General features: G+C 41.4%; 1 protein-coding gene across 1 annotated transcript; it reads left to right on the top strand.

Moving 5' to 3' along the window:
* Positions 1–1,469: 1,469 nt before the first annotated feature.
* Positions 1,470–10,828, top strand: bzw1a (basic leucine zipper and W2 domains 1a). The gene is made up of 12 exons (XM_082523252.1): positions 1,470–1,597; positions 3,968–4,041; positions 4,141–4,317; positions 4,404–4,498; positions 4,594–4,659; positions 6,078–6,213; positions 6,461–6,570; positions 6,660–6,830; positions 7,023–7,169; positions 8,116–8,254; positions 8,628–8,750; positions 10,187–10,828. The coding sequence occupies exons 2-12, from the start codon at positions 3,978–3,980 to the stop codon at positions 10,216–10,218; spliced, it is 1,260 nt and encodes a 419-aa protein (XP_082379378.1). The 5' UTR covers positions 1,470–1,597; positions 3,968–3,977; the 3' UTR covers positions 10,219–10,828.
* Positions 10,829–12,461: the final 1,633 nt, after the last annotated feature.

The following is a 12,461-nucleotide window of genomic DNA, read 5'->3' on the forward strand; positions in this document are numbered from 1 at the left end:
TGATAATTATGTTAAAAAGGCTCAAATATGGCTGAATTGGCAACACAAAGGCTCGTTTCACCCTGTACCCAAAACACATCCTCATGATTCCCAAGACCTTTGGGAAAACATCCCATGGACTGACTAGGCAAAAGCTGAACTTTTCTGGAAGGTTTGAGTCCCATTACATCAGACATAAAACAACTTCACAGCAACAGTGTGATGGTCTGGGGCTGCTCTGCTGCTTCAGGATGAGTTGCTGTAATTGATGGAACCATGAATTCTGCTCTCTACTAGAAAATCCTGAATGAGAATGTCTGAGCATTAGTTCATGCCCTGAAGATCAAGAGCACTTGAGTTCTGCAGCAGGACAATGACCAGAAACACACCAGTGCAAAAGTAAAAAATAAAAATCGAGGTTTTGGTGTGATCGGACACTGATAAAGGGAAAAATGTTAGAATATGTAGGGAACATGAAAGGGAATGTAATTTCACCTGGAAATATCAATCATATGTTTATTGTGTGCATATATGTATATGATAAATTAATAAATGAACCTATATGTAGTGTGTTTGGGTCTGTGAGCTATTTTCACTGTTTACCAAAAGGAAATTAGTTTCTTTTTTTATTTTAGCCACAGAATACTTCCCTTTGGGTGATTTTCCATGAAGAACAAATCGACTAACACATTTTCAGAGACTTCAAGCCTTATGCATTTATATCACACAGGTGGTGTTCATGCCATAAAGGTATGGAGGTACTTTTTCCCTTCACTCTGTCCTCTCCCTGCATGGCCTGCTGTTCGTTTGTGCTCCAGCATCCCGGCACATTTTACCCTATGTGTAGTAAGTGAAAAAATGGAACTTTCTACCAGTTAGGTTTTTTAATCTATTATCTAATTATTTCGGCATAGCATGAATGGCCATGTGGGAGATCGTTATCAGTAAACATAAAGCTTATGAAACATAAAACTTTACACCTTCGTTCATGTTTTCCAGTGCTGTTAATTAGGTCCCAAATTGGAGTCTGATGGGCCGATTTTGGCCCTTAGGTCTTATGTTTGACATCTCTGCTATACAGGGATAAAGTGCAAGAAATGCATATCCAGACTGTTTATGTTGTATAGACTGACATAAATCTGCTCCTAATCAAGTTCATTTATATTTTTTCAAGATAAACATGTTTTTTTTTCCACTCACATCTGTTATTCAGTTACATTTTATCACAAAAAATAAGCAGCATTTCATATTTGAAATATGAACCATGTATGTGGTAAACATCTGTTATGTATTTTTACATACATTGTTATTGATGCACTGATTTAATAACACAATAACTTAACACTGGCTGAGTAACAAAAACAGGAAGACCACGCAAGGGTTAGCTACATAAATATACTGTAATGTATTTCAAAACAAACAAACAAAGAAAAAGCTTTCTGTATCAGTAAATTAAACGTTTTTGTTCAAAGGAAATCCCCTTTAAAAAGCGCATGCGCAGCGGGCGGAGCCTGCGGAAGTCCTGACGGGAAGGTCTTTTTGTTTGGGCCGCTCAGATACTCGACACTTTGCTTCCATTCCTCGGCTTCACAACCGTTTTTTATCTGCATTAATTTCGGTGAGTACTCTCATTTTCCGGCTCCTCGCCTCGGTTCCCACGTCGCCCTCTCCTTGCGTGTACTGATGTGGCCTGTTTGAAGGCAGGACATTTTGCTTTTTGGGTTTTGTTCGGCCTGGGAATGTTGCCATCATGGGCGCCGCCGGAGGGCGAATTTTAACTTAGCATTAGCTCCATTACAGAGCAGATTGCGGCTCTGCTTTGTTGTTGTTATGGATGGGGTTTTTTTTCATGACAGCTCGACAGGTGGTTGTGTTTGATAGTCGATGAGGTGCTGATGCGGTGAATTTTCTTGCGTGCGTGAGCCGAGGCTGAACGGTAATCAAACGTGGTTAGCGTGCTAGCGGGCCCGGCTACCTTGCTCGGCGCATGGCGAGGCCTCGAGTTAGCCTGTGCTAATCCACAGTTAGCCAGCTGCTCAGAAAATCCCTCATTGCTCGCGAGCGGAAAGCTATCCGTGGGAAATATCCGTGGAACGTGCTCGCGTTGAGGTCACACCTGTGTACTGTGATTGAATTAAGCAGTGTCGTGCTGATACATCTGGTTATTTCCACCTCCCAGCATCCACCTTTATAGCCCCGCAGATTGTCTTTTGTCTGCCGAGTACTCCTTCACCTTTGTGTGAGTAGCTAGTCAAAGCCCGGGGGGAGGAAAAGCAGCCGTGCTGGATTTAATTTACTTTGAACTAAATCTGTATTATGTCAGGCTGTTTTTAATAGATTAAGGAGGCTTTCCTTGGAGTAAGATAAATGAAGTCAGAACAGCTAAAACTAAACAACTGCATGCTCGCGGATAGTGGTTAACTACACTGCCATTTAAAACTGATAAATGCGCATCTCTTAGAGTTAAATACTTTCTAACGTTCTCTGTGTTTGTGAAGGCAGTGGTTACAGATATACACGTTACTTGGTTTAATCTTAAGAGGCACGTGAACGTCTCAGTTACAGCAAAATAACTTACACAGTGAGTTTCCTTGACATTAATCCAGCTGTTGACGGACCCTGAGCCTGGATAGAAGAGAGTTTGGGATTTAGGAGGGAAATGAAGCCATCACTGCAAAGAAAAGGGGTGTCATGGGTTTAAATACTCAAACATGTTTACACTCTTTGGTAGAAATGGAGGGGGGAAATTGGACATGAAAGGGAAAAGCGTCAAGAAATATCAGCCCCTTGGCTGTTATCTGTTAATAAGATGACATTTACTGCCCTGTTTTGTCAGCTGATGGGACTAAATGTTGAGCTGAAGTCTTGGAAGCTGGTCTTTTTTTCCCTTCCCTAATTTGCACTCTTTTTTTCTACTTATCTCTATCAACTCAGTTTGACTGATTCCCACACAGTGAAGGAACATTTCAGCCAGTGTAGTACTGCAGTTTCTCTCAGGGATGTACAGATGCTGCTGGCTGAAATGTCCCAGAATTATTATTATTATTCTAAACCAGTGGGTTATTAGTGTGTAAAGGCTACTGTGTGTTTGTGGCTCAAAAAAAGATCAAAACTGGGTGTTATTCATCGTTACTGTTATCAGCGTGTTGCTTTTTCAACACGGATCCATGAATTAAAGGAACAATGTGGTTACTTTTATCATTGTCTGGAAATAAGACATGGTTAACAAGCATGATTTGTGGCCTTTGTGGTTTGTTGCTGAAGAACTCAGACTTTAAAACATTTAAGTAAATTAAAATGAAGAAATTGTTGCTTCACTACTAGGTTTGTTTTTCTTTTTTTGCTGAGTGTGCACTTTTTTTTGTTTTGACTGCTATAGCAAGGGAACATTTCGTCCTGTGATAACACTTTGGTTACTTTCACAATGAACCTCATCGCGGGCAAAGAGTCGGGCCTTTTCATTGTTTGTACCTTTTAAGGGTTTTTACACCCTGTTAAAATGAAAGGGGGAATGTGTTTTAGTTAAATAGGAACTAATGCATTTCCAAAAATACCATTTTGATAATAATTTAACTCCATGAGCCTTCCTGTATGACTCGCAGCGTCCTTCAAATATTCATGATTACTTTTGAAATTTATCCTCTCTTTAAAGTGAGAGAAATAAAAGCCTGACTGAAACTGAACAGGTTTTAAGTTAAAACTAAACTGAAAAGAATAAGCCAACTCTGGAAACTCCCAGAGAGTAAACTGATTGAAAACAAACTGAAACTAAGTTCTTACAATAAAAACTTTTCATCTCCGGTCGGTGCCACCAGCTTTTTGAATTACCAGCAGACTCTAAAGTCATTCTACACAGCCCATTGTTACAGGACGTGTGGATAACCCGGCTTACGCCCAGGTGCTGGGAGGAGAAAACATAATTACAGGGCCCGTTGATGAGTTGCCTGTGCAGCTAAACATTAACTCTGTGTGTTCTCGTCTCTTTCAGGGTGTCTTTTATGAATAATCAAAAGCAGCAAAAGCCAACGCTAACAGGCCAGCGTTTCAAAACGAGGAAAAGAGGTGAGTGCTGATTCCTGGATCCACTGATCCCCAGCCCTGCTGTTCCACACTCTGCTTTCATTTCTGAATCAACGTTTGTGTGTCGTTGTCTTCCCACAGATGAAAAGGAGAGATTTGACCCTACTCAGTTTCAAGAAAGTATCGTACAAGGCTTGAATCAAACTGGCACTGATTTGGAAGCGGTCGCAAAGTTCCTCGATGCCTCTGGCGCCAAGCTTGACTACCGCCGCTATGCAGAGACACTCTTTGACATCCTGGTGGCTGGCGGGATGCTGGGTGAGTTGCGACATGTTTTGTCGTCACTCGTGTGCAGAAATGTGTGTAATACATGTATATATTTACCTTTTTATGTGTGTCTGCAGCCCCAGGAGGGACTCTCTCTGATGACATGACCCGCACAGAGTACTGCCTCTTCACGGCACAAGAAGACCTGGAGACAATGCAAGCATATGCTCAGGTCGGTCCCTGTTAATGAATGCGTTTTAAAAATGAAGCACGCGTAACAAGCAGGTAATGCTCACAGGCCGTTTCTTCTCTTTGACTCATAAACAGGTTTTTAACAAGCTGATCAGGCGTTACAAGTACCTGGAGAAGGGTTTCGAAGAGGAGATCAAGAAGGTGAGCAATAACTGGATCCTGATAAGGGGATAAGTTCAAACTGGGCTTAGCTGGTTGGAACGGTTTGAGGCAGAGGTTGCCAGCTGTTGATTGCAGTTCCCTTCGTTTGTTTTCAAGATAACAAACTTTTTTCCCCCAAAGCAAGGCACTATGCAGCAGACGAAGTACATAATGTACTGTAGATGTTTTAAAAGTTTCTGAATTTCTTAATCTAAAAATAAAATTTCATTGGTGTTAAAAGTTTTAATTGCGGACTTTTGAGTTTCCCACAAGCCGACTAAACAAGACTAAAGTCAAAATTGATTAACTGATATTTTTCATGCTCTTATTTTGAAGGCTGAGCCTCTGCTATCCCTGTTCTTTTAATGTGCTCCAACTTTAGAGCAGTCTGTTCGCTGCTGTTGCGGCCCTTGTAGTTGGTCAGCTCTCATGAACCTCTGTTCCTGTGGTTGGACAAACTCCCAGCTGCACCATCTTGGATGCTAGCAGTTTCAGCAGCCATGATCTTTGAAAGTACAACTGCAGCACCAGATCATACCTTTAAGTGGTCGGGCTGTTTGAGGTGTTTTTGACTGCCAGTAATTGGGGGGTTGGGCCTTGATTATACTTTGTCTGCTCGTGTCTGAGTGACATCCACAAGCCTGAATTTGCGTTGCAGTGCACCACTTCAAAGAGCTGAAATGGGAACGACTGCTTGGCTGTCGGGTCTGTCAGTGTAGTCAAGGACTTTGTGCCGCTGGATCATTATGTGGTGCTTATTTTATGCTTGTAAGCACAGTACTAGGAAGCGTAGGATGGGTGTGTGACACCATACATGGAGTTTAAGTCCTGCTGTAGAAAACTGGTGCCATAAGCACAAAGACTGCAGTCAAAGATGGAGCTGATGTCCACTGATGGGATAAGAAATTAATTGCTGCATGGTGTGCGTTGTTTTCTTTCACACCACAGGAGGTGCTTTTTCTTCACGTGCCCTTACATTTCCGCAAATGCGAGCAGCTCTGTGGGAAACGACCCACCTGTTGCTGGGGATAAGTTGGGCCTTTTTATCGCAACTCTTGAACGGTTTGCACAATTGATAAAATCTAATGGGATTTGGAAACAACTGTGCACTTTTCAATGATGTTAAGGGCATTGCAGTGATCCCAGGCGTGGTGTCACAGCAGCCCCATGAAGTTACACTAGTTTATTGCTGATACAAACATTTTAAAACTCTTGACCGTCCACAGAAGCTCAAAATACAAACTTTTAATGTGTGGTAACCCTGGATTTGATTTGCTTAAAAGGTTATTCTCAACATGTCTGGAAAGAAATTTCTTTAGTGGAAGGGAGTTTTAACATCTCTAGGGATGTAAGTATGCCCACAGTTTTTGTTTTTCAAGCTTAAACATGCATTAAACTTGTCTGCGTTCTCTTTGTAGTTACTGCTGTTTCTAAAGGGGTTTACTGAGTCTGAGCGCAACAAGCTCGCCATGCTGACCGGCATCCTGCTGGCCAACGGCAGCATATCAGCCTCCATCCTGAACAGTCTCTTCAACGAGAACCTCGTCAAAGAAGGTAAGGACAAACGTCTTAAGTCTGGGTTTGCAGAGATGCATGGCTCAGAAACGGTCAGAAAGCTGGTCGGGTATCAGTGACAGCAGCAGTTTGGTGGTTTCGTCCTGCAACACTGACACTTTCTGTGGTTCTTGTGTGCAACAGCTTCCCTGGGAAGCTTAACATTAATTAGGGCAGTCAAATTAATTTAAAAAAGGAGTTGGTTTTGTGTTCAGAAGAAGCTCTGACCTGTATCATCTCTGTCCAGGCGTTTCTGCAGCCTTCGCTGTCAAGCTGTTCAAGTCATGGATCAACGAGAAGGACATCAACTCTGTTGCTGGCAGTCTTCGCAAAGTTGGCATGGACAACAGGCTGATGGTAAGCAAAAACACAAGTCAGGGGCCACGTGTCGACCCATTCCTGCTGCCAGTGTCTCACTGGTGTGTGAACATCCTTCTCCTCCTCAGGAACTCTTTCCGGCCAACAAACGGAGCTGCGAGCATTTTTCGAAGTACTTCACCGACGCCGGGCTGAAGGAGCTGTCTGACTTCGCCCGCAACCAGCAATCCATCGGCGCCCGCAAGGAGCTGCAGAAGGAGCTCCAGGAGCAGATGTCCCGAGGTGACCCTCTGAAGGAGGTGAGGCCACAGGCTGACTTATTTAAATGCCTAATTTATCATAAAAGATATACACTGAGCTCTGAACAACAGGTTTTTAACACTTCTGTTTTTGCTCCACTCAGTTTCTCTGAATGAAAAAGCACAGAAACAGATGTGTGCTTCATTAGTGACTGACGTGTGTGATTAACCTCGCTGCCTTCCCTCCTTCAGATTATCGCCTTCACTAGGGAGGAGATGAAGAAGGCCAACCTCTCTGAGCAGGCCATGATCAGCATCATCTGGACTAGTGTGATGAGCTCCGTGGAATGGAACAAGAAGGAAGAGCTCGTGACCGAACAAGCCATCAAACACTTGAAGGTACGCAGCAGGGCCGAGGAGCACAGCTGTGGTTAAAGCGCTTAAAGGGATTAATTCATCATTATTAATTAATGAACCTGTGCAGGAAACGCGACTCTACGGCTGAAGGCTTATCCCGCAACCACAGCTATGTCTTACTTCAAAGTAAAAGCCTTGGAATATTTGAATTGAACAGGATTTTCAAGTTGGTGGCAGATTTGCAAAATAAAAGCCTCCCGTTTAGTTCATTGTGCCTCTAGTCCAGCAGTAGCAACAATCTCACTGCAATAAATCCCCAAATTACAGCGTCTATTTATTATTGCCAGTAAATGTTCTCTTTTCAAGTGTCTAAACATCCTCAAACCCATGAACTTCAACACTAATGAAGACTTTATTATGGGGCTAACACATGTGGGGGTGCAAAACACCTCAATAGCATCACCTACAAAACTAACCTGTGAAATTTGATTCATTTTGTCCATCTTGGGATGTTACACATGTATCTCAGTGGAAACATGCCCTAAACCCCATTTTGGAAGGCTGGCATTTTAAAGTCAAGAGGCAGGTTTTGTAGTATTTATTGGGTCTATGGTGCCACCTACAGTATTTCAATAAAGGAGCCCCAGCACTTGATTTTAATCTGCTTGCATGAAATTCAGTGGCCTCGTGTAATATCCCAAGTTGAAAAGGCATCTTTGTGCCTTCTAAACCCAACAGGAAGTCTACAAGTATCTTGGTTGCTATTGAAACTCAGAGTTAGATGGATAAATGTGATTGGTCTGTTTGACCGACCTGAAAACTTTTAAGGAAGAAAATCACAAAGCTGCATGAGAAGCTGTTAAAGCTCGTGTACATCAATCAATCTGTCCCAGACTGTTGGTTGGTGAAAGGAAACGGCTCCACGTGTACCACAGTATTGCTCCCTGCAGCTTTACATGCTCTAATTTAGCGGCTTCTTTCTCCACAGCAATACAGCCCTCTGCTGAAAGCCTTCACCTCCCAGGGTCTGTCTGAGCTCAGCCTGCTGCTGAAGATCCAGGAGTACTGCTACGACAACATCCACTTCATGAAGGCCTTTCAGAAGATCGTGGTGCTCCTCTATAAAGGTTGGTGCTACAGCAGGAGGAAAAAGCTTGGCTGTGACAGCTTGTCTTGTCGTCTTTTAGGTTTATGAAAGGTCATTTTTCCCATTTCCTGACTTTAAAAAGCTGTTTCTTGAATGTGCTTGGTGTCTTTTTTTTTTTTTTTTTTTTTTTTGCTACCCAAACACTAGAAAGTCTGGCTTGGCATTGTCCTTTTTACACACAGCTTCAGCTTTGATTGGTCTTAGATTTCCCCCAGAAGTCCAGATTGTTTTTAATAGAGAAACTCTCACCAAGCATCAGTAAATTGTTTCTTTGAATCTTTACAAAGGTTTCAGGCTCTCCTGGTGGAAGTTTAATGTGCCCGCCCTCCTCACAGTCCTGTTTTCTCTTTCAGCGGATGTATTGAGTGAAGAGGCCATACTGAAGTGGTACACTGAAGCCCACCTTGCCAAGGGGAAGAGCGTTTTCCTCGAGCAGATGAAAAAATTTGTGGAGTGGCTGAAGAATGCTGAGGAAGGTAAAGATGGAGAAATAACCTGCACTTCCTGGGTTTTGTGTGTTTTGAGGAGCTGTGTTCAGAGCTGATGGCATATGCTCAAAACCTGAAAGGCCACTAAAAGGTCAAAGGAGCTCTGCATTGAACAGGCCAGTTAGACATGCACCTGTCACGTTGTATGATTAAAGGCATGTATAGACATGTACCTGAGTGTATTTATGACAACGGAGTTTATACTATATATGAATTTGCTAAAGCTTTGTTTTAGCTTGTTAGCTGACTCAATCACAGGTCAATATGAAATGCTTGAGATGTTTTACAGTCACATGACTACTACCCACATGGTAATTGATGCTGGCATGTCAGGTAACAGAGCTCGATCGGTCCACAACTGGTTGAAGCACCACAAATGCTCTGTGGTGTGGCCATGTAATGGGAAGTAGAGCACCAGCTGTGGCTACAACCGTAGCTTGCCTCCACCAGTGTGAGTGAGAGAATGAATGAATAGTGGCATTGAAAAGCGCGATATAATTATTATTATAATAATCTGGCTGGCCATCTGTGCTAGTGTATCAGGATGTTTGTTATAAAACTCGAAGCTGTAGCTTTAGCCAAAGTATAATGCAAAATGCCTCTATAAATGGCCCTAGAGTAAGTGGCAATCTTGCAAACGACAATCACCAGGGAAAATGTTCATTTCCAAACGAGCTGTTGTTTGGCGAAATTGATCACAAGAGGGGGCTGAACCAAAAACCTGGTTACAAGTACTTTGCTTGGAAGATGCAAACTATTCCTGAGTGGCAGGGAAACTTGAAATAAGTCCAAAAAAGTTCCTCTAAAGTCATCGGTTGCTTCTTTTTTGCAATATATTTGCAGAGTTGAGGTACAAGTTCAATTTCTCCAATTCTGGCTTATGTCAAAAGTTTCACACCCACTTGGCGAGTGGTTTGCAAGTATTTTGTCTCAGTTGCTCCTAGTTTGCAGGTTTTGTCTGTGCAATTGAGACAAATTGTCACCAATCAAGGGGTTTCCATGCAGCCTTTTTGTTACTGATTTTTACCCAGCACTAACAAACTGGCCAGAATAAAAGTTTCTCTAGTGACTGATGGTTGCCAGGCGTCACAAACAGTCTCTAATCCTGGGAGAGTGAGTATTTTTCTTGTTTGAAATCCTCTGAAACCAGATCAGCGTTTAGTCCTGATGTATTCACTGGAGCAAAGGATGACTGCATGTTGTTTGGTTTTTAGTGGCGAGTTCTTCACATGCACAGGGTGCTGGAGGCAACCAGGTAGTTGGGAAAGGTCTCAGTCTTTAAATGACTGTACAGTCATGAGAAAAAGGAGGTCTTAAATACTTTAAAGACAATCACAATCAAATCATCGTTTTACTCATTCACAAGATGTTGTAAAGTGATCAGCGTCTTGACTGATTCGTCCTCTTGTGTTTTCTCTCGGCAGAGTCGGAATCGGAGGAAGAGGAGGCGGACTAAAACCTCAATTGCCAGACGAGCTTTGTTTTTCTTTTGTTTTTCTTTTAAAAAGTAGGAGCAGGAGCAGTAGAATGTCTTTGCCCTTTTCCCTCCTTCTACATCCTGTTACGGTTTATTTATCCACAAATGCAAACAATCCTCCACCACTACCAAACGCTTAGTTTGTCCAAATAAAACGGGTCCTTAACTCGCAGTATGGAGGGCAGTGGGAGCAGAAAATGACAAATTCTCCCCTTCTCTTCCCTTCTTTGGTCATTTTGATGTAATTTGGATTATGAAAACGTGTTTGATTTTCAGTGGCTGCTGCTCATAAGTCTGAGGTTCATCTTCATGCGACTACAGCCAAAGTCTTTTCTTTCTCCCCCTCTTTATTTTTTCTTTTTAAAATTGACTCGGCTCATTGTTTTGGCTCCTGTTCGGTCTTAAACTTCGCCTTCTTGACTTTTTGGGTAAACTTGTACTGCCTGTCGAGGTCACTCCGGTCAGTTTGTCAGAAGACACGCCCCCCTGTAAAATGCCTCGCCAGCTAACGATTATTATTGGTTTCTACTTTCTTTAATCTGATAAGCCGATTTGACTTTTTTATGAAATAAAGATTATTGAAACTGTTCTTCCTGTGCTTTGTTTTCATTTTACTTCAGTAATTGTAACTTTGGTCTCTAGGACTATGAAGCTACAAATGGTGAACCATGGCAGGTCGCTAGGGACAACTGTGACCACCTAGGGAACGCAAACTAGAATTTGGAATAAAGTTTAAAGCATTTCACGCTTTAAAGGGGTTGCTGACCAGTCTATAGACATGTCTGAGGCTTAACTGTGCAAAGAAAGCACATTCTGATCTTAAGTGGGCCAAAGGGGTGAGATTCCTGTTTCAATGTAAATAAGTTTACACATTTAATTTTAAAACTGGGAAATGTTAATAAAATTAGTTGAAAATGCACCAGAGTTGGCCATGAGCTAATTTTCAGCTGTAGTCCCAGTTTGGGTCTTGAAAGAACACTAGAATCAGAACGCATCAATTTTATATAAGGAGAAGGGACATACTGGCTAAAGTAAAACTTAGCTCAGTACTGACATTATCATTCAACAGTCTTCAGTTTTCATTGAAAATGTGTTCTGATCTTTGAAACTAATGGGTGTGATCTTCCACTGTTGCACAGCCTTTACAGAAAATGCATTAAGACCAGACATCCTTTAAAGGAATAATATAGCCCTCTCTATTCAAATGTGTAATTTGGTCTCTTTTTATCCTGGTGGTAATGAACTAAATCAATGAGGAGCTATATTGTTTCATAATTGATTTAATTAAAGATGCAAATTCATGTATTTGATAAATGCACTAAACTCATGATATGGGTTTTTAATGCATCTATTATATGAAGAGTAAAGGAACTGAGCTGAACAAAATAATACTAAAATAATATGGAGGACAAAATGTATGTAACTTAAGCTGTATGAACGTATTTCATATATATTTAAGTTGTCAATATTAAACTATATTACAAATCTTTTTTTTTTTATTTGGGACTTAAAGTTTAATTAAGAGTTGATATCTAAACATTTGACTCAGAACATCCTGATTTTGGTTTTTCCACTTGATTTGGTAAAAGATGCACGCTGTCTTAGATGCATTTAAATGAAAAGGAGAATGATTCAGACGTAACGCTTGTTTAGCAGCAGTTTCACTATTACATCATCTGCATACACATATTAGCTCCAGAGCAAGCAGATGGAAACTCATTAATATACAAAGAAAACAAGAGGACCTAGGATTGAACCTTGAGGAACACCTGTGGGTACGCACTTAAATATGGTTGAAGTTATTTTTTGAGCTCCTGAACCATATACAGTTTGCTGAAATACACAGAGGAAAAATTACCATTATCTGTTTTGGAGAACAATATACAGTGTCATAACAGTTTCAAATGCTTTTACCTTTTCTGTAAAAATGATCAAAGAATGGAATGATTGGCTTGAAGACTAAACTCCATTTTTGGTGTTAAAAAGTACAATCGCTGTTTAAATAAGTGAAACTGATCAGCTATCAGTTTTTCAGCTACTTAGATAATTAGCAGAATCCTACGGAGCCCCCCAGGGGACATGGGAGAAAAAAAAATTAGGGAGGGAAAAAAAAAAATTAGGGAGAAAAAAAAAATTAAGACGGACTTTTGCGAGCGCTCGCAAAAGTATTGCGAGATCTCGCAAAAGTATTGCGAGCGCTTGCAATAAGTATTGCGAGATCT

Source organism: Aulonocara stuartgranti (genome assembly GCF_965226115.1).
Source record: "Aulonocara stuartgranti genome assembly, chromosome: 23".
Taxonomy (NCBI): Eukaryota; Metazoa; Chordata; class Actinopteri; order Cichliformes; family Cichlidae; genus Aulonocara; species Aulonocara stuartgranti.